General features: G+C 39.8%; 1 protein-coding gene and 1 long non-coding RNA gene across 6 annotated transcripts in view; one reads left to right on the forward strand and one right to left on the reverse strand.

Moving 5' to 3' along the window:
• Positions 1-23,893, forward strand: part of LOC122163175 — a 35,075-nt gene extending 11,182 nt beyond the window's left edge. The window contains exons 3-5 of the long non-coding RNA XR_006169839.1: positions 9,645-9,713; positions 21,475-21,549; positions 23,687-23,893. This is a non-coding gene — a long non-coding RNA (uncharacterized LOC122163175). The remainder of the gene's footprint in view (positions 1-9,644; positions 9,714-21,474; positions 21,550-23,686) is intronic.
• The window catches only part of RORA (RAR related orphan receptor A), a 199,688-nt gene that overhangs the window by 22,323 nt on the left and 149,967 nt on the right, over positions 1-27,398 (reverse strand). For 4 of the 5 annotated variants that reach the window (XM_042824179.1, XM_042824181.1, XM_042824183.1 and 1 more), the window contains one exon: positions 7,351-7,436. In XM_042824179.1, coding sequence (XP_042680113.1) covers positions 7,351-7,436 — 86 coding nt within the window. Of the gene's footprint in view, positions 1-7,350; positions 7,437-20,504; positions 20,761-27,398 lie in introns of those variants that run through there. The other variant, XM_042824180.1, reaches the window with a different exon arrangement.

The raw sequence follows: 27,398 nt of genomic DNA on the forward strand, positions 1-27,398 counted from the left end.
CAATCTTCTGTTTATTTAAAGACCGTATTCTGGAGTCCCTCAGCACATGCACACTCTGTCCAGACACTTGGTGAAATAAACAAGAAGGACTTCTGCATGACAAGTAAGAGACTACCTAGCAAATTTCCTGCAGACAGGAGAATGACAAAATGCTGAGTTAAAGCCATATGCTCCATATTTTGAGGAGGGAAAAAAATCTTCATCGGTTAAGCTTTAATGGTCAAAGGTGAAGTATCAAAAAAGGTCTTGGTTTCTATCTGATCTTCAACTAATGTTTGTCAATAGAGAGGTGGTAAGTCACTTAGACTGAGAGCAGTGCACATACTGAGCTCTCAGTGCATTTCTTAAAGAAAACCTAAAATACCAAGGAAATTTCTAGGTATCATTCCAACATGATTGATCCCTCTGGAGGAACCAGGTCTTAGATAAGTAGACAGCTTAATTTGCAGTTCTGTTCACATCTTTTGTGGAGCCTGTCACTCCAGTGCATGCAAGGACAATGCAATTCACTGGAAAAACAGGATTAAGTATCAGCATGAGCAATGATTTACTGATCAAGGTTCTGCATCTCTGCATTATCAGTCCCTTACGATACTCAGTTCTCTCAACACTTCACCAGTTGCCCTGAATGACGTGCTCATTGATGAATGACTGCATTACATCGTCTGCCACTGCTGAGATCCTGTAAGCCAGCTTTATCAATATCTAAGCTGAAACTGGCCCAATAGCCTCAACTATCCCTCCATTTTCTTTTTACTGGGACCTGTACTGTGTCTGTATTGCCAATTAGGCCTATTTCTCTCTATTAAGAATATTCCTGTCAAACAGGATTATTTTTAGTATCATAATGGAGAAAATACTGAGCTTTTTGCTTCTTCCAGGTTTTCCCTAAGGACATAGCTGCTCAATACATTTTAGTGTACAATGTATCAGCGAAGTTACAGCTCGAAGCTGAGTTTTCAGTAGAGCAGAGCTGCCTGAAACTGGGGCCTTTAAAAACTCTTCCATTTCACAAATCAGAGATGTAGGTAAGTGCTTTTGAAGACAAACCATGCAGTATTAGTGGGCATGCTGAAAACATCAGTACTACCTAAAGCAGAAAAAGCTTGCCTCAAATCTCAGAAGTGAATCTGAACTCTTCTAGAGCTCAGAAATATTTTGAGATTTGGGATGGCAGTAACAATAAGGTTAAACTGCATTCAAATGAAGGCTTTTAATCACAAAAAAATTTCGATGTTGTTGACATTTACCTGTGATTTTTCTACCTTTTGGTGGTCCTTGGTATCTCACATCATTCTGAAAATACGTGGTGAAGCCCCTTCTTACAGGTGCCTTTAGTGAGTAAATACGGTTTCCCTACTAGTTGCTTTTTTTTCTTCTATTAGGTGAAGGAGAGACACTGTACTGTGTTGTTGTGCTATTTTTTCCCCTTTGCCAGAGGCACAGAGCTAGCTGTAATTTTTCCATCAGGAAGGAGGAGGTGTATGCATGTGTGGTACACGTGCATACATTCAATCATTATGCAAACCAGCCAGAGCCACATACTCTTAATTGCATGCATGTTCAGAACAACCATCATTTGACATTCATCCAATTGCATAATGGGCCACAGGCATATTGGACCCCTCTTGATCAAACAGACCAACAAAACTGTTCCTGCACTAAAAGATGTCACCATGTTACACTGCTCTCTGACTGATGGCATGGCTTGAGCCAAGGTCCCTGGTATCAGTGTGTTTGTGAGTGTGTGGAGCCCTGCCGCCTTCTGATGTCAGGATGAAGAGGCAGCTGATTTTGATGAGGCGTCATTGAGCTTTGCCCATCTCCCTTTTTATGTTGCTGTATTAACACAGTGCCAGAAGAAGTGAAGAGCAGATTACAAGCCATCTCTACCTTTCAGACTCCTATTTATATACAAAACAATATATGGTTTTTCATATGCTGCCAAAAAATCAAGTTTGGAAAAAAAGGGCGCAAGAACTTTTCATCTGCAAGTCAGTTTGAATAACAACTTGTTAAAAAAGAACTTTGAAATGTAAATAGCAGTTTTCACAGTCTATTAATAGTTCCAGTCGCTTTACTGTTCAATGGCTCTGTACTACAGACGTCTGTGTCTAAGCTTCCTGCTTCCAAGGGGAAAAATCCTGTTGTGATTCTCTGATGTCACAAATTTCACCACACAGACTCCCTCTCCAGTGCAGCATGGGTTGAAATGCTGATCTCATGTTTGGTCTTTTGACAAATTTTCATTTAATGAATTGATTCCTACAGTTCATTAAAATACCCACTTCCATTTCTGTATACACATATGTCTTAATTAGCTGCTCATTGGCTGTTTAATTACAAGAAAACAGCTGACAGCTGCCTTGCTGCATCCTAATGGCAGACGTTTTGGAATGACTGTAAGCAAGCCTGTGACAAAAAAGACTTATTCATAATCCCATGATTTATGGCTAATACTTAAAGTCTTCCACGTATCATTAAGTTTTGCAATATTCTGAGCAATTAACAATTAGTTGGGAGGGTTCGTTTTTCTATAGCAAACTACATTCAATTTTCTTCAAAGAAGCATCAGAAAAATATACTTTTGAATGTAAGAAATGTAAATACTCAGAGTGGATTTTAACCCTTTTATGACAACAAACATGGTTTTAGTTACAGGGGAAAAGAATACTGTGAAAATATTTTAAAATGAACTGTTAATAAAGTATTTGCTAATCAAGTTATAGCACCACTGAAAGCAGACAAAAACATTCAGTTTTACCTACACAATAAATCCAGGAAATAGATTTTGTTTACCAGGTTATAAAAGGCTTATGAGCCCTTTTTGTAACATAGCTGATGAATTTTCTGAGACTTTTTATTTGAAACTGGTTAGTCAAAAAACTTAAAAATTTCAACAGCGTGAATTAGAGGTGCATGTTTACAACACCACTGTGACACTGTGCGTTCAGTAACGAAAAATCAACCACTACACAAAGTGGATGTCTCACTGGAAAAAGAAATGCAAGATGGGAAATGATACCAAGTACTGTTTTCTGAAGTAACAAATAGGGGTGATCCTTGTATTTGCAATGAACACCATTGCTTGATGTCTAAAAAGATACAGGAGACAGAAGCTAGGAGTTACAAATCTTTGAAAGTAACAGAGATGCTCAGCAGTGTCCTGCATGGATGGTTTTGAGATCAACTGCAGGCATTTAAGGAGAGGTGTCATACTAATACAATTGGGGGTCATTTGAGCATGAACTGTCACCGTTGACAGAAAAATCAAGTAAACTGCATCTGCAACTTTGAAGACAGTTCACTGACAAAATATTTGTTTCAAAGTAAACGCTCTGCTGTGCCCTTTTGAAACATTCAAGTGTTTGCTGACATCAATTTCTCCTTGTAGCGTCAAAGATGCTGTTGATATCTCTCTTAAAAAAACTGAGCTAATTTGTAAGAAAGATGCATTTACTGATCTGTACAACTGTTTCAGTTCTGTCTAATTCTTCGCAACATGTCAAACAATATCTACTGCCAGGGGGCGAGGGAGCAGAAGGGAGGCACCATGCACAGTTAATGGCCAGAGGCCAGAACTTAAATAAATAAATAAATTAATCTGATAACAGGTCAATAGGCCAATATGAAGCAGAAAACACTGAACATAACCGTTAGTGTGATAAATGAGCATGGCTGTATACAGACCAGTCTCTTCTCTCACCATAGTGCCTAACACAGAGCAAATGAGTTCCTACAACAGCTGAACAAGCTCTCCATACAGATTTTAGTTTTTTCAGTAGTGCTACTACAGTACTTCTACTTTCAATATTAAATATGGGAATAAACTGTTATTGCTGAGTTATGCAACAGGGAGGCATTCTTCATCTGTGCTTCTAAGTTAGGTATTAAACGACTCCTCTTCATCTCCGTTGTGTGACATATACTGGATATCAGCAATGGTCAGATAGGAAAGTCTTTCAAAATTTTCTTTATTTAGCATAAGCTCTCCACAGGAGCCCTCTTAGCTCAAGTATAAAACAGAGCTTGGCTACCAACTTCATTTTTCAGTTAGGGGAGAAAAAGGGGTGGTGATATTATTATTATTATTTTTTATGCAGATTCAAATCAGACAAACAGACTGATTGGTTAGGAGTACTCAGTGACTTTTGTGTAAAACATAGCCAATAACATCACAGAAACAGCCAGTAATCTCACAGCAAGCTAGGACATTAAAACTTCCAAAAAACACTAATTAACTTCAATAAATGTCTTCAACTCTTGTGTATGAAATGAAACACAGCAAGAAAAACTGGTTTGAAAACTTTGTTATATAAAATGAAAGGGCTAAAATATTGCAGGACAATAAATGGGATCAGCTGAAATCACTTTAACCTGAGCTTTTCTGTGATTCCATACATGACACAGATTAAGTTTGCAAAGTAAATCTTTGCAACTAAAGCTTTATATTTTAAATAAATTATGTTGCTGATAGTTATTAGTATTTAAACAGTAGTATTTAAGTTAAGTTTGCTATTAACAAACATTAACATTCACACTGAAAGGGAATGAAAAACAGTAAGGGAGCTGAAAAAATCCCACCTTGCTGCTGCTTTGCTGCCTGTAGGTCATCCCTGACAGGCCTGGCTTGAGAGGGCAGCAGCACAGCTGTTCCCTTGTGATGATTAAGGCCCTGATCCTGCAATCTGATGCACGCAGATAGGTTTGTACATCTGTGCAGAACCTCACTGACTTCTCTGGGTCTATCCACGGAGGAAGAAGTTGACTCCAGCAATCAGTGTAGGGCTGGGAACTAGCTCTTCATAACAAAGTAGTTTTTATGAAAGAAGGTTTAACATAACATGAAAAGCAATTGTAAGCATGCTCAAACCTGCAGCAGTCACAGCCACAGAAAACCTGGGAAATGCATTTCAGGGGGGAAAAAACAACACAAAAAACCAACAACAAAAACAAAAAAAACTCCAGACCAATAAACACCTGGCTCATTTGGCAGAAGCCACGTTATGCCAACTTTTTCACCAGCCAAAATAGTTCTGTTGGGTGAGACTTTGTTGACACTACTGTGGAATTGCTTAGCACAAACAAAATCCATCTGCTACACTAGGGTATTTTAAATGCTTCTGACCACTATCTTGTAAACTCTTCCTGTCACTTGTCCCTACTAGAGCTCCCTTATCTTTCACTACTTCCAGGATCTGGCAGTAAAGAATAGTGAGCTTCAGATTTATTTGCCTCCTAGAAGGGAAGTAAATAAGTTTATATCCATTGGCTTTGAAATGCTGCTTGAAATTGTATGGCTATTCTGCTACTGCAAGAGAAGGAGAAAATGCCTAACTTCATTGTCTTGTTTATTCACGCATACACCGCTTTCAAAGTTCAAATAGGTTCCAGTGTGCTTCATTTCAGCTGAGCAGACTTGCTTGTTTGTGCCCCCTTCTGCCCCTTCACACCAGCTGATCATTCTGGAGCAAACGGCGGGCTGCACAGACCTCCAGAGAGCTCAATTTATATGGAGTTTGAAGGAATACTGTTTGTTCTAATATGTAAGGAATTCCACATGCATTTCTCACTACCAGCTAGCATCTCTTGTTCTGGCTGTTGGGAGGCACAAAAAAGACTCTTCTTCTAATAACTCATGTTTGCATTATTCCTGGGAAACCAGTCACTCTGATGGAGAAATTCTCAGTAGATATTTCTCTCACAGCTGCAGTGCTAAGCTCTTACCATTTACACGCTAACTAATGTGACTGTGAATATGGTTCGTGCTGCTGCTGTTTGTGGTCATCCTGCTGCTTTTGTTGGGAGCTTTTCTCACATACAGGGCTTAAGAGAAGGCAATGCCAAAGACATGCATTAAGATGAAGCAAAAGGTAATATAGTTGGCAACTTCCCTTCAGCAGACTGTTCCTGTTCTGCAACAAGCCATGTTGAGAAAGCCTTGTTTTCTGTACAGACGAGCGTTAGCATTATGCTAACCTCAGTCTGTTGACAGTGATGCTCGTCAGGGATCTTGAGGCAGTCTTTCAGGTATACTGGTCCAGACCATTTAAAGATTAAAGGGTCTTGAACACTGAATGTAACGTCATGGTCTTCTATTCATACAGCTCAACTGCCCCTGTAAACGTCTGCCGCTTTGCAAAGTTGGTGTGTGATAAATGATGTTGAACTAACTGCAAGAAACTTTATTATCAAATGCACTTTTAGTGGATTTCCTAAATTTTTCCATAGCAACAGCTGTCAAAAAGGCATGATGTGCAGTCCTGCATCATTTTAACACTCTGGGGAGTTTTTCTTCCTTTTTACCAATACTTCCATGAGACCGAGAGAATGTGAGAACGAAAACATTAAAATCTTCCATAAAAAAAGAAAAGAGAAATTGCTGCATAGATTAAAGATAATATCAAGCATGTCAGGAGAGCACACTAAAACCTAACATAAATATAATTTCTGAAATGTAGATTATTAGTAGAAAACCTATCAGCATGGGACTCCTACACATACTTGCATTAAGAAAGCAGCAAGCTGCTGTACAAACTGCCATTCCCAAGCTAGTGCTGTAACTCTGTACTAGTAACAGAAAGCAATGATTGGTTTCACAGCACTCTGGACTAATGCAAGCACTGTCTGATACAGTTCTTGGTTGGGAGGGACAAACTAAGCAAAACATACGTGCTTCTAATGTAATCCTTTTTCACTACAGCTTCTAAAGGTACAAATCCAGAAAAAAAAAATAATCTTAAACCTTAACATAACAGTGAGCTACGCTGCAAGAAATAAGCACTGCTCACAGTGCTTTGAACATATATGTTTAACACCTGTAGCAAGTGGAATTTGCACAACAGCATCTTCCATGCAAAACAGAATAGATTTTTAACTGTAGCAGGCTGCAGAAGAAAATCAAGAAGTCAGAGAGCTCTCACCATAGCTATTTCAACACAGATACGCAGCAATTTACAAAGCAAAAAATGGAGAGGGAGAATCAAGAAAACCACAACTCCCTCTTAAGGGCATCTGCAGAACAGATTATTTGAGATATGCTAGAACTGGTTCATCTTTTTATGCTACTTAAGCTTTTACTGCTTCTTCATAGAGAGACAGTTTAGAGCACATGCAGCAAAACTGCATGATTTTTTAAGCCTGTCTCTGGGGAGAAGGTGTGTCACAAAAATGCCTCTTAATAACCCAAATGAAAACAGTACTTCAGACTCACCCATTGATTTCATATTCTTTGAAATGAAATCTACTGATTCAATTTCCAAGTAATAGTTGCTCTTTAAAAAAGGAAGGAAAATAATCACTATTCAAAGGCCAAGCACTCTTTCAAAACTTATTTTTTTAGATCCTTACCTTGCAGCCTTCACATGTAATGACACCATAATGGATTCCTGATGATTTGTCTCCACAGATCTTGCATGGAATAATTTCAATTTGAGCTGCAACAGAAGCACACAACCAGTTAATTACATTTTCTTTTAAACACCTTATAAAAGCATTCCCTGATCAGCATTTGTACAGTGAAAACTAATAACCTGCTAAACATTATACTGCATTAACTATTCATTGCTGAACTCCAAGGGTCCCCTAGAGCTTTGGACTAAATTATGGCTGCTCATTATATAATAGCTTTTGGGTTATTAAAATGGGTCATTTGAGAAGGTGTTTAAGAACCCACAAGAAGGCTGGAATCAGCATTTCAAAGCCAAAAAGAGTCAGAGAGTTCACATTTTGGCCAAAGAGCTGGGAAGACACTGGAGTGGTTTCTTCCAGTCTTAACTCTGGCTGCAGCAGGTAACTTTCAAGTTTGTCCTTCCTGAAAATGAACGTAACTTCTTTACCAGAGAAGTCTTGATCATGCCATCCAGCTCACATGACTGGCCAACACAAAAGAGAAGCACCACGGTAAATTGTATTTTACACAAGAATTCCAAAATTCAAATAGCTACACTGAATAATCAGTATGCATTTGTATATTAGCTCCCACAGAGCAAATGGGGGCAAAAACACAGCAGTACTCTATTCAAAACACAGGAAACAAATGAAATGACTTTGTCTTGAAAACGCCATAGAAAGACACGATAGGAAAGCTCTGATTTTTATTTTTTCCAGATTTCATATATATATGTAGCATATGTGATATTCTACGGAATATAGCATATGTAATTCGGTTTACTGTGTGATAAAACTCTTTGTATGTATGTCTAAATCACAACTCCTCAGGAATATCTCTTCAGCTGCTTGTTCAGCACATCACTGAAGTCATTTTGCAAGCCAAGTATCTTTTATATAGCATCATACCAAGGCATTAGTTTATAATACCAAAGACCAACAGTCAACATTTTACCTACGCTTGCATGTGCTCTCACAAGCATACAGAGCGTACATACCATGTAGATAACAGAATCCTAAGAATGCACTTCCTGTCTTGCAACTGTGTTGGGTTGGGCTATATTAATTTTCCTGAACCAGATTACACTGAAAAGGAATACAAACACAACTCTAGCTATGTTTCTCGCTGTGTGATTTATTAAACATCAGAAGTGCAGTTAATCTCCTGCGAGGAACTCCATTCTCTGCGAGGAACTCCATTCTCAAGATGCTTGATTGCCTCAGAGAGCCTTTATTTCATCCAGTTTATGGTTATCCAGACTGTGACAACACATAAAATCACATCTAAGATAATGCATTAGCTTAGCCTTGCTGTATTCTCAACAAGGCATTCAAAAAGTCATGTCCACTCTTTGAAACACTGTATTTTACATGCCATTAAATCCCTAACCAACTGCTTGTTGTTAACAAGAATCATCTTATTATAACAAGAATAATCTCCTAGTACTTCTCTGTGCTTCACTTCACTGCAGCACAACACCATAGCTCCAGGTCAGGCCAAATCAGTAGACTGCACAGCACTGACTGTGCTAAAACACTACTTCAGAATATTCTCCAGACTGCATCAAATGCAGTGAACAGATCACCTAAGTAGAAGAAACCCATTTGTTCCTAAGAACCTAATAGCATCTGAAATGCTCTGCTGAGGAAAGCAGTACCCAACAGCCAAGGGACTACGGTGTTGTTTGCCTGGTATTTTCATATCAGCAGCTTTCAAAATGTTTTTGTAGTACAAGACCCCACTCCACTCACATCTGCTTCCGTCATAGAGATTTTTGCATTCTTGACATTGAATCCCACACCCTCCTTGCAACGACAAAACAAAAGGCTGAGATTAAAATGTCTGTTTAGGATACTAAAGTAAACAAATACTTCTGCCTTGCAGTCCTCCAGAAAGTGTTTTCATTTCACCTTGCTCTCAGCTAACACATTAAATAACATGAAGCAGGAAGTGAAATAATAAGAGGGTGAAAAAAAAGTGTAAGTTATTTTATTAATTTGTTCCATGCATTAATTATTAGTAGTGCATCATATGTTTACAAACAGATCTTATGAGCAGAAAGGGGAGTATAACTCCTCTTCCCTCACTTAACATCACATTACCAAATTGAGTAACAGACTGAAATTCACTGAAGTTCAAAATTTGTGCAATGTAAAGTTCAGATTCAAAGAGAAATCCCATGGGTAGGCTCTGGAATAGATCTGTTGATTCCCAGTTATGCTTATTCAAGCTCTGTTTTTCTACTCTGCTACAGGAAATCATTGGCCTTCTCCAACTCCACTGACAGCGCAGTAGTGATAAAGCTCACCTGGACAGCTACATGGTAATATATTTGTTCACAATTCGCTTTTATATACATAATTACTGCCTTATTATGAGGAGGTATGATATAATTGGATCTTGTTTATCTACAGTCTCCAGCATATTAGCTAAATCACCCATGAAGCCTGTCTATGCAATCTCCGTCTCTTAAGCAACAGGAGATTTGCAGAGTATTTCTGAAGGAATGTAACATGCCTTCAAAGTCATGGCCTAAAGCTAGCTCACTAATAGTCTAAAAGGTGCAATAATTAGTCCCAAATGCATTTGCCAGGGTGTGTTATTGTTGGAAGAGAATCTACACAGATTCACAGTTTCCATCTCTGTCAGTATGTGCTGACCACTGGCCATATGAGCAGCAACACAAAATCCAGAATCATTTTAGAATTCCAAATTTCCTAGAGCTTACTGCACCTTCAAGGTACTCGCTTTCAAGAGCACACAGCATTTACAACTACAACTTAATGTTTCACTTCGAGGTACAGAACAGTGGGATGAAATTCAGAAGCATAAATTACTTGGGACTGCCACAACCAATTGTATTACAAATTAATGCATGGAAAGACATCAGATCAATTACTGCTCTACGTGGCTGCCTTTGCAAATCAGCTCATTGAAATGGAATCTCTGTCACAAGTTCATACACTTTCCATATAGCATGAAAGGACTTAGATACTTTAAACTTACTAAATGCAAATTGCCTCTGCCAAGATTATGCATTTTTCTTATAAGGGTGAAAATATTTTCCCCACTTATAACTTTGACATGCAAATATGTACTTGCTAAAACCTTGTTCTTATGCAAACAAGGCAGGTGGGAAATATTTTTACATGTCAAGAATATGTTCCAACTTGGTTTCTCACATTCCCTGAGTTACTTAGAGCTTCCTGCCGAGTTCAAATTAATTGTACCTGTTCTGTGCTTACATATATTTATACAGTATGTTTTCCAAGATTGTATAAAACACTGTAATTCATGTTTTAGACTAGAATTAGCCTAAATTACAGTTTACAGTTTCTGTCTCCAGAGGTGGTGCTCAGGCTGTTTCTGGTTCATGCATGACCAAATTATTTCTTAAATATCAAATGCAGAAAAAAATAAACTCTTGTGGTTGCTTAGAAACCGCTAAGATACCCAGGTGACAGATGTCATTTGTATTTCTAGATTAAAGGCCTGAGAATCTTTCACACCCTGAAATAACAGTGCTCCACAATACTCCCAGTGATGTCCTCTGCCAAAGGCAGTAATGAATAGGAAGAAAGGACCAAACAAGAGCAGCAAATACTTAAAAAACTTAAGCACAAAGACCAACCTCAAGCACTGAACAAATTGCTAGAGAAATAGCTTATGAGGAAAACAAGCAGCCAGTAAGGGCCAAAGGCAGTTGAGTATCAGAGGTAGTAATTGCTATGAACTCATGTCAAACACCAGGCAAACTAGTCTTACAGTGAAAGGAATCTACATCCATTGAGACCTCTCTATGTATGTGATTTTAATATCATGGACATGTCCCGCAGCCTCCAAGAAATATACCCTCCTTCTGCTGTAGTACTGTTTGCCTGCATTTTACAACAGGAAAACTGAATGCAGACTCTTTGGTCTGGTCATTATCGGACAAAACGGTAACGTGAGCCCAAGCACTGCAAGGGAAAAAATGTTTTGTCCACTGAACTATTCTTCTTCCTTCATCTATTGTGTCTTTACCTGGCAATTTTCTTAAGTAGCTCTGGTATGCTTAAATTACATGATTATCTCCGCGTAATTCCTAGTGACCATGCCTACCAGACAACCAGAGGGAGAACTAAACAACATCTTTTGTTGACGTCTGTAACAGAAGAATTTCCCTTATTCCTTCCTACTCCAGGCTTCACTTCTTTCCCTTCCCTGGGCTTGCCTGCCATTTTCAGTCTATCCCCAACCAACCCCTCCAGACTGCCTCTCCCTTTTTACTAATTATCACATCATGAAACGCTGCTTTGTTGTTTCTCTGGTTTAAGCAATAGCAGGAAAACGAATTCTGCATTGATAAGGAAATGTTCTGTATGAGTTCATTGTAACAGTTCCTTCCTTTCTGACTACTTGGGCAGACTTCAGTCAGGACAGGGCACTGTACAGCCAGGTAAAGCAAGGAGCATCCTTCTCCCCAGTTCTGACATTTAGGTAGAAACACACAGAGCCTCAACACAGGAAAACATATTATCAGTTCACTCGGAGGAAAACACGTTTCAGACACCTAATTAAGGTGTCTGAACGGTATGTTTGTTTCTGGTGAAATATTCGTCTAGGAATTTATATATATATATATATATATATATAAATACATATATAAAATTCCTCCTCGTGTTTTCCCAGTGTTATTTTAAAACTGTAAGTTCACACCGATCATGTTATATTTTCCACTTTGGAGCAAGTATGAAACCTCAGGTTTGACTTCTTGGGAAAGACTTTCAGTGCAAGCAAAAATGGGTCCCATTCTTTCATGTCAGGTGAGATTCACCTAGCTGACCTGAGCTATCTAGAAGGTCAGGTAATTAGCTCACGTCATTGTGTTGGCTGCTGCTAGAGTCATGAGGAAAGGAGAAGGAAAAAGAATGGGAGGAAGCAAGATAGAGAAAGCGAGAGAAGGGGCATGATTCATCTCACACAGGAGAAGCGAAATGAACCCCTAAGTGTAGATGCCTCCTCTTCAATCACCAGAAGTAATTTACTGATAACTAAATTACAAGCCTAACTTTTAGAATGTGAAAGTTAGGTGCATTCTACTGCCTCTTTCTAATTCTGCTTCTGTTTTCTGAGTTAAAAACAGCATTATCTGGAAGGAAAATTGATGTAGGCGGTGCTCCTTTTCCCATCTGCAGTACCTACAGGGCCAATCACCTCGGTGCACTGACACTATTCAGGTAGGAGCACCCCCCCTTTCAGCTCTCCAGATACAGTATGAAGAAATTCCAGGTGTATACCCTCTTTTATCACTCAGTTAAGACTGAAGCTTCTTCTCGTCAGTCTGTCAGACTGGACTTGAATTCTTAAAAGCTACACGTTTGGGCACTGAGCATCCCTCTCAGATGGTGAAAGCACCATGATTGGAATTGCTGGCTGAACTGAACACTCTGCTCAAGGCTAGATGTGGCGTGCAGTCAGGACAGGAGTTGGGATCTCCTGAGTCTTGAGGTACTGCTTGAGTAGTTATCCCTTCTTTTGCTTCAAGAAAATTTAAATTGCCTTTCCTGAATGTGGCTTACACATCTCTCGCTTCAGAGGGCATGCAGAACTTTGCAGCTAATTCAGAAGGGCTTTGAACAAAATATGATACATACACAAATTGGGCTAACTTGCTTCTAAAGAGATGCAGTCTGTGCCAGACGACATTGCTAGTGCTGTTTGTAAGTATATTGATTAAATTAGGAGGCATACATATTCACTGACATATTCATACATATTCATTGACTCAAACAAGGGTACTGCATGTAATGTGGTATTTAAAGCAACATAATATCTGATCACAAACTGAATTAACAAGGAATGATTTTACTATATAATATTCTAATCTTCCTGCATTTTCAGCTTCATTACCTAAATAATTTGCTCTGTCATGTACCCTAAGTAATTTGAGCTGGCTGCAAATTACTTGCCTCTGAACACCTGCAGCTTACAAACACTGCAGTTCCACTAAACTAAAAGCTAGTGGCAGCACAGCTCTGCCCATTCCATTAATACGTTATGCTAAGTGACCATCTGTCCACTCATATATATTAAAATATTTAAAGCCTGTGTACTTCTAAGGCTGACATCTGGTTGGTAGATGTCTGAGGCACTTTTAGAACACTGTTTTGATCAATAGCTGATGGAGACAAGCTCTATTTCTTTTTTTTTTCTTTTTTTTTTCTGTCTGTTCCTTGCATGAAAGGTCTGTTTATTCTATGTGTAATCCTCCATGTAATGGCATTCTGGCCATGAGCAGGACTGCTGGATATTGTGGTGGTGTAGCTAGTAATAAGTCATTCCTGTGCAGAAATTAAAAAACCTGCTATCCTAGCAATCTCTGTCTCATGGTTGGATTTTCTAGTGTCTAGTAAGGTTAAAATCACAGCAGCTTTCTCAGCTGTACAGCTTCTCTCAGGGGAGCATTACTAGGCTTTCTTCAATTGTCACACAACTTGCAGGAGCACCTCTTTGGGATTGCCAATTCTCTCCAGCTTACCAGAGGTTCAAAATTGTTTTGGAAATGAGGAAGACCGGGGTGATGGGCAGAAAACTAGACAAACACAACAACCTCTCAAAGCCTCGTTTCCTTAGGAAATCACGCTAATAATAAAACGAAATAAACAGAGGGGTTACACTGGTATGAATCCTTTGAAGCCCGTGGGTGTGATGGGTGGAGCAGAAACGAACATGGCCAAAGTACTAATTAAAAGTAAAGTATGAGCAACACCTCAAACACACCAGGCAGAAATGCTGCAATGCCAAGGCTAGATCTTTGGGCCTGAACACAGCTGGATCCCCACTTAGTAGGCCAATTGATAGAGTGCAGCACTCCATAATGCTAAAAACATTCTGCTTCAGAAAGTATTAAATGAGATGCATGATAAATAGCATGGAACAACAACATGAGTCCCTTGGGGCTTGTAAGACTAACTTTTAGGAATAAATCTAAATTCTTGCAACCTTTGTTACTGATCTGGACACGTCAAAGAGAACAGTGCAGTAAGAGCTCATGTTCTTATGCTAGGATCATTTACACTTTTGCTTATTGTTCTACTTCAAACTTGGAAATTTTACTTGAACATTTTAAATGGAGGAACCTCAGCTTGCTATTACGTTAAGCATGGGCTTCAGCAAAGACACCTGAACACATAATGACAGGAGGTTCTATGGAAAATAGTTCAGAATCTCTAATAAGCACAGCTATTCCTGTGAAGTTGTTGTGGTGAGATCTCTGCATTATTAATGTTATATTAAAATGAAAAACTCTTGAGAAAAACTTTAATAGACCATCAAAATATTCTTAACCTCCATAATGAACAATTAAAACAAAAGGAAGTTCCCAACACAAAATTTAAGACTCCTGCAACTATGCAGAAGGACAAACATGCTAAAAACTTCTTAGAGGAAATCAGAGAGAGAATGCCTGCTCCCTCTCATTCGTGTGTGCAACTTAAAATGTTTTATATTTTCTTCCTGTACTGTGTTATAATCTTCTCACTCTCCACAGTCTCGACTTTATCCATCCAGAAATACTGCCATCCTTTTTTGACCCCAAAATGCAACTTGTTAGCTCAACATTTCTATCACCAAGCAACTGAAAGATCTGTTTTTCTCCTTCTGTTTTTGATGAAAAAAGACTAGCAATCTGATTTGCAGACTTGATTTGAAAACTAGATCATTTGATTTCCCTTGTTGAAGAAATGACAGGTAGAGATAATTCTAGCTTGGGACTACGAGCACATCATGAAACCATACCACAGAGCAGGATATAATGGCAAAGCAGTGAATGACCCACTGTCATTAAAAAAATCAGGACTGCCCCATCTGGACATGTTCTGTTGTCCAGGAACATGGAATACCAGTTTTTTGGAAAGCCTCTCGTTACTTCACGGGATATACAACTAAAAGCTTAGTTTGTGAAATCAAACAGGTTCTGAAAGCTCCATTTTTGTTACTACTTCCATGAGCTTACGAAAGAATCATGTTGAAATACAACCAGGAGTTGAACACAGCAGGAGATTATATAATAATGATATAAACTCTTTTGATGATAAGATAAAACTAAGAAAAACCTAAGCACCAACTCTGAATACAACTTGTGCCTTTTTACAAGAGTCAATCTTTAGACCTCACACAAGTAACAAGACTACACAAGTAACAAGACTTAGTATCCAAAATTAATGGGAAAGAACAAGAATGGAGAAAGAAAAGAATAGAGTTTCTGTGCAACATTCTATGCATTTCAAACCAAAGCATTTTAAGACTGGTTTGATTATTTCAGTGTGGTCAGAAATGATTTCCACATTCAATAAAACACCATTATTTCCCTCAATATTTTGGCTTTTCACTTTCTTGGTGCTCAGTCGCTTATGAGTAAACAACTATTTTATTCCCCTGTCCTTTGGCTGAAAATTAACACTAGATGTACTGGCTACAACGAAGACGGCTTGGAGCATGATTAATTTAAAGACTAGGCTAAATATACTCCTTGTTAAATAAAGCAATGCAGTACAGCAGGTTTTCGCAGCAGAAGAAAACACACTGACACTGCAATCATGTGATTCTCTTTAATGAAATGTAATATATTTTATTCAGTGCCCTGGACTGCTTGTCAAGAAATAGATACTATAATCTTCACACTAGTGCTGATTTGCTGTGTGAATGGGGACACCAGTACTTGTCTCATTTTCTCTATTTACATAATCAGGATAATCGTTCTTTATCTCCATACAGCTATCTTAGGGGCCTGGTGTGCACTGCCAAGTATTGCATCCTGGTCTTAAGATCCAAGAAACTAGTCAAAGAAGCTAAGTCAAAGAAACTAACCAAGAAACTAGCCCTCCAAACAAACACTGTTCTTCAAATACCTGCAATGTTTTGCACTGCTTAGGTAAACGCTGTCACAAAACTACAGGAATAGTACTGACAGTTGGCTGAATATTCTTATTTTTTAAAAAACTTCTGAAAACAAAGCTTACAGTTTGAATCGAACAGCAAGAAAAGGCTCCTCTTGACAAAATTACACAAAATACACAATACAAAATACAATTTAGCAGCAACATAGGTGTGAGCTATTACCAGAATAACTGGCAGCACTGGCTGCTTTTTCTGTTCTGGTTTGCTGCTGCGTTTATTCAGTAAGCAGCAAGCGAATGTTTATGTCAGTCCACAGTCTATGTGTTCTTTATAGGATTCTCACCTATGGTAGCATCTTAATATTTGTTGTGCTGTACAGAAACAAAGAAGAAATTACCAACTGCCTGCTAACTTTAGGCAAGTCAGCTGAACACAGCTGTGTGCCAGCACAATGGCCTTTCCCTGGATTATTTTTCCTGGGTTCCAAAACAGTCTGAAATTATCAATACTTTGAATGCAGTCATTTCAGTCCCTATTAAAAGGCATATAGTTATACTGCCTGACAAATTATGAGATTTAATTAGTTGCTGGCTAAATTGCACTAACATTTACTAAGGAAAGATCTTTTACTAGCTTTTCAGAACAATGGTAAGGGGGGGGAGGAAAGGGGTGGCATTTCACTTCACTTACAACACAGTGTCAAGATTACTAACAATTTCAATTAACACGATGACAGGCTCCTGAAATGTTAAAGAAACATTAGGTCAATGGGGCTCAATCTGACTGTAGGCCACGCTGCATTTTCATTCTTAACACATATGCACACAGCTCTCAGATCAGTCAATAATTTCTGAATGCTGCTACGAGGTCCCAGGCAGGTTGTCACTGGTCAGCATCAGCCCTACCTGTTCTCCATCCCAGTGCCTGAGATTCCTGTTACACTTACTATTCAACCAAGCCATACTACAGTTCAACAGTTATTGACCCAGAGAGAGCAATAGTCGGTTTGGAAAATGGAATATGGAAAGCATCTAGAAGGTAGAGCAAGATATTCCCTTCCCAATTAAGTATCCCTTTAAACAAAGAGTTGTCATGATTCACAACTGTCCTGCCATTTTGCCAGGCTGCAAAAATTTTATTAAGGGTTTGGCCTCTGCATAAATTGCAGGATGTATCACTGTATGCGTATTGAGAAATAGCATTTTGTATCATTAAGTTAAAACCAAACAAATGTGGCTGGTAAAGAAGCCACTTCCTTGCAAAGGAGATGTACTTTGATGAAAAAAACACTCAAAAGCTGAATGTACTTCTAGAAGAAAAAGTAGCAGGAAAAAAACATTTCACCCAAACTAGAAAAGCTCCATCATTCTGAAGAGACTGCATTTGCATTTTTAAGATTTTTTTATTTTCTTTTTGGCTATACACAAATTTGATGTCATTAAAAAGGCTTCCTTTGATGCTGTATGCCAAGTGGAATCATTAGTTTCTCACAAAGGTGTGCTCTAAATGTCTGGTTTAAATTTTCATTTTCTGATGATTCATCTGAGAGACGAACAATAACAACCAAAACCGACTTCAGAACTCCGAACAGTAAAAAGCCTTCTAGCTGCATGTGCTCATTTTTAACTCCCTCCAAAACCTCCTGTCTGGTTTCAGATAGCAGTCAATACTGAGAACTTATTCTGCAAGTCCTTTCAAGTTCTGCAGTGCTTGTCTACTAGAAGCTCACCTACTGAAGCCCAAACCAGAATCCCTCAAACCTCACAAAAAGGACTTCTTCTCAAGTCTGTTCAGTGTTATCCTAGCTGACATGGCAACACTTTAAAAAAAAACAAACAACAAAACTATGGATGCTGTTCATCACTCCTGCTTTTAGTGTATATGTGCTGTCTTGCCTTTTCACAGCTCCTCTGTGCGTTCGCTTCAGATTAATGAAACTACTTTCAGCAGTACTTCATTGACTTGCATGAAAGTTTCTCGGTGGTCCCTCATTTTGATGAAGGAGGGCCAGCACTGCCCATCCCTTAGTGACTGAGGGAAGCTGCTGGAGGGCAGCCTGCCCTGCTGTTTGCTGTTGGGCACACACTTCTCTCCACCTTCACAGGAACAAATGCTATGAACTGCTCCCATAAGCTAGACCAGGAGGGATAATGTCAAGGATCATATCAGAGGAGATGGAAATTTGATAGGCTGAGGTTTACAGCAAAATAAAACCAGTCTACAGAACACTGTCAAAATCATTCCTGCTAGGGAAAGTTTAGTTTTCAATATGTTCTTTAAACCTTGCACTATGGTGCTGTCCCCCAAACAAGTACATTCATGGCATCTTCCTAGCCTTGGCTCTGGCTCTGTGGTTCTTATCTCCTTATCAAGTCTGCATAAACCATCCTGTGTTTGAAAACCATCTTCATTTTGTGACATGGATGATGGAAGGAAAAAAAAAAAGGTACTTGCCCACAAAAATGTTTTTGAAAATTACAAGCTTGTGGAAAGAAAAGGCCTAGTGTAAGATCTTCCATTGCCACAATTAATTAGGTGCTATGGCCTTCATGAAAACCCTCTTCTACTTATTCATTCCATAGAATTTAATTTCCTGCCTGTCTGTGACAAAACTAACTGAAAGGTAGAAGATACAGCAAGTTTATTTGCTGAATGCTTTCAACTTAAAAAGCATTTGAAGTGCCCTCAGATGCTGCGTACCTGCTGTTTTACATTAAAACATGTCTCAGTTCAGACTCCGTGGCAGCACATATGTGACTAAAACTTAATACAACAGCTCTATTAGAATGCTTTGTGCACAGGATAACTCCATCATATACATTAAGGAAGCTTACAGTTAAGCTTCACATATTTAAACACTAACGAAGTCTACTTAATAGCAGTCTTCAAAATGACAGTGGCCTCCTAATCTGCTGGAGATAAAGAAGTGCCAAGATTAATGATTACATAAGTGCATCGCAGAGCCCAGAAATAATAATCAGCTCTTCTGTTGTTATTTGTGTACAAAGGCTATTAGAGTCATCTGACATTCCAAAATCCAATTTAAAGTTGTTAAACTCCTTTCACGTACTTACTTGAGGGTGGAAAAACTAGAGGTTCGAAAGGGAAAGGAAGGGTTTGATTTACTAATTCTTTTCCCTCTACTGATTTTCCTTTAAGCCAAATCTCACTAAGAAATGCAAAAAAATAAGCTTTAAACAATGCCTGAAGTAACTGATGTTGCTGCTGAAGGAATAATACCAATAAAACCCTAACATGCTTAGATAGCAAATTTAAAAATAATGACTACAAACAAAACAAGCAACTATTCTGTATGAAAAGTTCCCATTGAACTGGGGGTTTCAATGTCGTTTGCTGTGCAGGCCTGATGAGTGGAGAATTTCAGCAAATCAGCAAGGTAAGAGACCAGCAATGCTCAGACACCCAACACCCGTCTCAATCTAGTAAAGCACCTGCTAAGAATTTACTCTGTATTCATACAAGCACAATACTGTTCTGCAGCTCCAGGCAGCTCTTTGAAAATACAGCAAATGCAAGGTCTAACTGCAGCCTCGCTAAATACTACGCAATCAATTCTTTTTCTACTAAAATCATTTAAAATTCAAAGTAACCCCCTTTGTTCCAGACATCAGACTGAAAACCAAGTTTAGGGAAAAACCCAAATTGGTCATCTTCTCATTCCCACATTGGTCCTTTGGCTCCACAGATGACACACAGGACGTGACAGGAGAAGGGTGCCTATGTCTGCCCTCCCCTGTGATCCACGAGTCCTGCCTCCCCTCACTGCTTCCTGCCAAGCAGGACAGCACAGCAGCTGGGAGCCCTGTCACCAGCCATGTGTGCAGCGGGTAAACGGGCACGCTGCACATCACATGCACCTCTCGGGGGAGCAGGCAATTACAATCCAATTTGTAGCACAAATTGCTGCAGCCCTGAATGCAGAATTCCCCTCTGTCTTAAAAATGCCATGGAAAGAGCAGCAGAGCAAGCCCAGACTGCCAGCCAGGAGTGCTGTGTATGGCAGACAGACCTCAAGACCGACCTCTGCAACATGCTGCTGGTGATGAGCTGGGCCTTGGGCTTAAATGGCAGCTTGTGGGGACTGGGCTGGTCTGGGGGCAAATCGCCCCTGGAGGCAAAAGGCCCCATTCCCTCACAAAGATGCAACTTTCTCTCCTTGCATCAAAAGAGAAGCAAGGTGACAGCTGTGATTCAAGCTAATGAAGTTACTCACGAGGATAGGTGTAAAGGAAGGACAGGATGCAGGTTGTCATGTCCGAGCTCGCGTAGTAGCAGATCAGAGGCAGGCTTTCTCCTTCCCTGTTGCGACTCCATTAGCGTAACAGCTTCAGTTGCTTGTACAGCAGAACAGAGCCCTTATGGACTCTGCAAAAGCTGTTCCTTTATGGCTGTGTAGTGATTTTCTAGTGTTCCCTAAGGTAAAGTCAATTAAATGATAACTGCATCTGTGCAGAGAGTATTCAAAATGCTAATATCCCCACCCCGATAAGTCTTCAACTTTGCCTGCCTATTTATCTCCAACTTTTAGAAATTATTGCCATGAATGCTCCAGTGCCTTCACCCATTATCTTAGCAATCCTGCTTCTTCCTAACAAAAAAGCAAAAAGCCCCACACATAATAGCTTTACTACTCTGACCTCACTGGGGAGTAAAGTGATACAAGCACAGCACTATCAGCTGATCTTCTGCCGTTTAGTTGCAGCATATTCTGCAGCTCTCAAAGTTCATTCAGCTTTTCTTCTAACTTACCCAGGTAAGAGGCTCACACACTCTAGAGAGCACGACAGTTTGCATCATGAGTTACCTAACACGATTAACTGCTCAGGGAAGCTACCATCTTCAGTGTTGTGCCAGCTGGCCTTCAGATTCTAAAATTACATTGCATTGTTATTCTCACACATGCAGGACAGTATCCTTACCTCAAGAGATGATGATTCATATTACACAAATACGGCCACATAGGTTAAATGTTCCCATGTTTTTAAGCAGGAAGAAAAGCACCATAAAAACATATCAAGGCTGAAAAACATAGTACTGAAAACAAAGGAACCTGAAGCACTGCCTTATCATCAACGTCCGTATGGTTGCCTTAATACTTTATCTATACACTTATTAAAAAAAATAATTGAAATTTCAAAATGATGCCCCAAAAAACAGAGAATGCTGACATCTTTTTCAAACAGGTATGAAAGTACCATGAAGAAGGAGACAATCCTACGCCCCAGAGAGCCAGGCAGAATACACACACTGTGCAGAATGTAAGTATGAACAGGAAATTATCAGAAGAAAATGATGGACTCAGTTCTTAAATGCGTTTGAGAGATTGCAAGAGAAGAATCAACTTGCTTCATATGGTCAACATAAGGTCCTAAAGGCCAAGAGACAATGGCAGGCAGGCAAGTAGTGAAAGGATTTGATCTGTGTTTCCTAAAACAAAGGATGCTTGATAAACGTTAGGAGAAAATAATAGAAACAGCACCTGTATTACTGTAATCATCTTATGCAAAGATAACAAAAACCATTTGCTGACCTATACTTCGTCAGGGCAAAAAAAAACAACCAACAACCTCATAAGCAGAGCTGAATGAAAGCATGCAGTACTTTACTGAGAATGAAGGTAATAATCACTAAACCCTTTCACAACAGCCTTTACTCATCACTCCTGATGCTGTTTCTGTCCATGCTTGTATTCTGCATGTGCCAGAAGAGAGACAAGAACACCAGGCAACTCAAACTGTTGAGAGCGTTAACACTGTACTGTTTCAAACCACTCATATGCAGTCCATTGCCACACTGTCCTTGATAAAGAACCAAAATGTTTGACCAGAACTCCCACATTCCTACTCTCAGAAGAATAGCTGTGATTATCCAGAGCTACCAGGGGACAAATGGAAGCAGAGGTAAGTGGGGGGAGCAGCCTGAGGCCTGTGAATAATGGCAGCGAAATGGGAGGAAACAACTTCAACAAAGAAGGATTGTTGGCTCGGCTCAGAACTGAAGTTTCTCTGTTCCTGAATGGAGCATTCATAAGCAAAATAAGCTTCTTGCACCAAGCATTTCAAATTATTGTAAAAGCCACTTGATAAAGTGAAGAACTATTATTCATTTTGGTACTTGACTCTCCAGAGAGAGAGACAGCTGTTGTTCTTACTGTAGCAACTTACAAACCAGTTGTACAGCTGTAACAGTGCTCCTGGTTGTGTCCCAATCAAGGAGGCAGTTTCGTTCCAAATCCTTGTGACAGAAAACACTGCTACAAAAAAATCCAAAACCACTTAAAAATACCAACAAATACGCTGCAAACCTTGACATCTGAGCAGAATCCACATTGAAGAAATACGTACAGGGCTTCAAACATAAAGTCTCAGTTTTTACTTAAATTACTGCAGCGTAAGTTAACGTCAATGAAGTAGGAGAGTCACTTAGGACTTAGCACAGGACCTGGCTCAGGGCACTGGAACACAGAACAGAAGTAAATACTAATCATGCTCACTCACACTGAGAGGATTAGATAACTACAGACGTAGGAAATTAAAGCCACAACAAGATGACCCCAACGTTTAAGATTTCCCCGTTGTACCAGATCAGTCACTGCGAATAACTGACACTGCAAATTGAAATCCTCAGATAAAAATAATAGTTTTACCTCTTTATTTCTCTTCACTCGCACATAAATTGAGCAGGCTATCTCTGACAATGCCACGGTTTAATATTCTAAATGCACTATCTCCTTTAACAATGCTTGGAATAGAAACAAGCTGCTGAGCCAGATCCTCCAGGGGTGAAAATCAACATTGCTACACTGACTTCAGTGGAAGCACATTGATCTACACCAGCTAAAGCTGTGGGCCCTAGTGGGCAATTAGGTTTCTATTATATGCTAATTTAAATAATGTACCACAGAACATTTGCTGTACAGTAAAGCAAGGCTAAGTTCTTCTGTGGAGAAGGACAAGCATTGGCTGTGGCATGGTGAGAGTTATGTATTCTGGTTTCAAAGAGCAGGATGAAGTTTCGGTATAAACTCCTGCTCATAACAATGTTTTAAAACCTGTAATTACTCACACGGTATTACTTCAGGAAGCCTGTAATTATTTTGTAAGTTCTTACCAATGTCTAGTCTAGTTTATAATTGCTAACACTGCCTCCTTCAAAAGAATTAGTAACTATGTTAAAATCTGGTTATTGTTAGGTTCCTACTACACAGAGTGGCTGCGCTGTTACATTACAATCTGTACTCAGCACAGGAAGAAAAAAATCAAACTGATTTGTGTCAGTTTGAGCCTGAACAAACTGAACGAGTGCAACAATCCCACACACTTCTTTTGCTGCTTCTGTAATGCCTGGCAACAGGACTGTGGCTGCATCTGATACAGGGCAGTTTTTTCTCTACAGGAGTTCACAGCACTGAGGTCCATCTACAAGAGCCTCTCACTCTCCTGGGGAAGCTTCGTGTGCCGCACAGAAGATGGAAAAGCAGAAATGTTTTGGTTTTTTTTCCCCTCCAGCCAGAGACCCTATGTCACAGCCTCACTGACAGCAACACAGTTCTTCAAGGTCTCAGCTGTTTTAGGGGAATCACGGGGCAGTTCAGGTGGAAAGATACCATTGCTCTTCAAAAAAATATTAACAACAGTCGTTAAAAAGTCTGTTCTCTTCTGTAGCATTTCCTTAAATGTGGGAAGAAAAAAAAAGCTTCTTTTATTCTAAATATTTGCCATCTCTCTCCTGCCTTAGTCATCAACAAGCAAGCCATAAGCATGGCAAGGTCCCTGCCTGAAGTCCCCTAACTACTAGGTCCCTACTAGACTTCTGATACAGTCAGGACGAGGGCATCACTGCACACTGGCAGTTCTCCTACATTGCAACTCTTCAAGTGAAGCAGTAGGATTCAAAACATGGTTTGTTTTGAAAGCTAAAAGCACATCTCAGAAGGGCAACTTGGAAGCTCTCTGAATGCCACTTCTGGGGAGGGATCAGCAAAGCAGGACATTCTCCATATATGTATGACTCTCACATCAAAGTCATAGCAGGAATCTCCTCGAGATGACACTCTAAAGACTTAAAAAACCCCACACACCATTTTAATTTGTCTTGTTTTCTAAGGAGCCACTCAAGGTTACACGGGCTGATGCAGGTCCGAGTGTTGCAAGGCAAGATGTGGTAGCAATCTGCAACACTTAAATTACTCCCTTTGTGAAGGTACTTATCCTGGTAATAGTGCCTTTCTCTGGTTGCACTTAAAACTCTTCACAAACAGTTTAATTTCAAGCAGAAAAAGTTTGTATGGAGCCAAACACTTTTAATGTTAACAGCCACACAAGAAAAGCTTGCCACATAGGTCACGAGTAAAGTCATCACAAGAACACATCTGCACTTCTCAGCTGCCCCTTCGCCTCACTTTGGGGAGGCTCTACAGACACAGTGAAAATACCAAGTTTGCAATCTACACTTGAAAAGAGAAACTAGAAACTATTTTGGTTAAGGTTTTGATGCTGTTTGCATTCCCACCAGGGAAAAGAGAGTACACAGTCCCACAAGCCATTCAAGCTATTAGCCATTGCACGGCACTGTCCTGTCCTTTCCCTGTTCTGCCACTGCCACCAGCCTGATAAGGGGCTCAAACTGTTCTGTGATAGATTAGCTTCACCCTGAATTGGTTCCCTGACTTAACTCCCTACATGGCAGCAGCGATGCTGCTCGTGCTCACACAAGGGAGAGGTGTATCCATTTGGCCCTGCTAGTCAATGGCTGGTTTGAATGCTCAAGACAACTGAACTGTTGGCCCAGTAATCAACAAGAGGAGGCAAAGGGGGTAGCAGAAACAAGAAGAAGGAACACAGGTTAGTTTTCCAAGAAACAGAATAGTCTAAGAATAAGTCAGTAGTTTCTATTGCCATGATTGCTGTGAAACTTCAGGCACGTCACTCACTTGATGTGTCAATTCCAGCTGTGAAATGAGGACAACACTTTTTACATCACCGAAGTGATGTAAGTTGAAAATTAATGACTTGGATACTCTGATGATGAGGGCCAAGTCAGTACATAGCTAAGAGAGAGGAGTGATTAGTGACAGGGAGGGGTGAAGGAATCAACATATTATTTTTGGTGAACTGCTTCCTTGGAGGATAAATGAGAGAAACTGCTACTTACTTGATTGCAAGGAATTGTAAGAGGTCTCTGTAGCTCCCTTGTGGGTGGACAACTGAACAATTCAATAGCTGTGACCTAATTTTAGTCAGAGACCTTATGTCACAAGGAATTTAGAGGGAGGTGTCTTCTATGTCCAAATAATAATTGCACTCTGAAGGATAATCAACCAGTATTAACACAGCCATCCAAAATTCAGGGACAGACTATATCCCACTCCCCTTCCTCATATTCCCAATTCTGAAATTTCTGACTTTGATATCTGGCACAGAACTGCCTGTTACAAAATATCCCACCTGTCTACGTCATCAGATGGAAAGAAAGTCTATGAACTGCTCCCAGCACCAGTATGAGGAGCTCAGGCTAAGAAAAATGCTACAGAAGCAGAGACGTAAAGGTGGCAGCTGCCATTAGAATCAAATCTCAAGTTCTGTGTGATATAAACTGTGGACTATCAGCAAGTGGGCTTTGTACAACACCCACATGTAGCAGCAGCAATACCAGGAGGCATCTCTTTTCAAGCTTCCACTGTTAATGCGTGAGGAGCCATCAAGTTAGACTGCTGTTGTTTCAGCAGCTTGTTTTCCTTGCAGCTAAAAACTGCTCAGTCTAGCCTGAATTGTCTTACCTTCTCACAGAGGAATATGTGAAACATTAATTCTCCTTGTGCTAATACAGGACTGCTATGACAGGACTGAGATCATTTGACAAGGACTGTGTGAGAGCTGGGGCAAGTCACGGAACCGTCACCAAATTGTGTGTGTGCCTAACTTCTGTAAAATGCAAAGGTCTCACTGAAAACACAGGAGTTACATGATTAAATAGCATCATGAAGCTGGGCTTATGCCCTTCTGTACATCAACCTACAGAATATTAGTACTGGAGAATTTTTGTCTGTGAGATCCATTAAATACTGCAGAGTGCTTAGATACACCAACAGGAATAGCAGCCATGTAAACACTTCAGTAGGTAAACAGCACTTCAAGTCTTACTGAGCTTACTGTACCTCCTTGCTACATTGGAGAGCATGTACTCAGAAGACACATACAGACAAACAGAAAAATCCACAGAAGCTTTGGAATACCAGTCTCATGATTTCAGATCCTGCCTTGATTTTGTAACCTGGATCTAGCTCTTGAAAACCTCTTGAAAAAGCATAGCACTGAAATTCCTTTTCCTCTTCTCTGAGCCCAGGGATCAGCCCTAAACAATTATTATGAAGTTGTACCAGTGAGTTAAGAGAGTCAGAAAACTAAATACTGCACTGTCTGGATTTGCACTGAAGACCAAGTCAGGCTGAAATCTCTGCAGTCTGGGAGTTTGCAAATAAATAGCTAGGAATGCATAAGCACTATTAGGCTTCCAAAGCAGATCCTTCCAGTTTTATGGGCAGAGTAAAGCACCCGGCAAACTGTACTCAACCTCAAATTCTTAGGGCTGCATCTGCTTTTGTTCAGCTCTTTATTTTCTGAAAGTCTTGTGGTCAGGCAATGAAATGTGAATCTCTCAATTCTTGGCTACGACACAGGCTTCTTGTGTGGCCCAAGCCAAGTTTCCTAAGCTATACTTTGGTCCCCGAGTTGGGAAACAGGTAGAACACAACCCACAGTGATGTTTTGTGCATAAATTAACTCATGGAAGCCGGTTTTTCAAAGAGTTCGCTAATTAACATTATAGACAGCCCTACAGATAAAGAGATTGTCAGAGGGCTCTGTCTGGCAGCCCTGGCAAAGGGAAAGAGCACATTCCAGAACCAATGATAGGATCTGCAGACGATTCAAGAAAACCAAGCTTACTGAATTCCACAAAAGATAGCTTTTAAGAATATATATTTCTTGTTAACATCTCGCCATGTGGATTTCATATAACATAGGGTATCTCCTGCATTTAGTTTTATCTGGAATGAAATGCCACCATGAGAAGTTGTCAGCACAACTTATATATGGCATGTTGACAA

Source organism: Centrocercus urophasianus, unplaced genomic scaffold (assembly GCF_019232065.1).
Source record: "Centrocercus urophasianus isolate 14NV4802_14NV808 unplaced genomic scaffold, USGS_Curo_1.0 seq_23, whole genome shotgun sequence".
In the NCBI taxonomy this organism is placed as follows: Eukaryota; Metazoa; Chordata; class Aves; order Galliformes; family Phasianidae; genus Centrocercus; species Centrocercus urophasianus.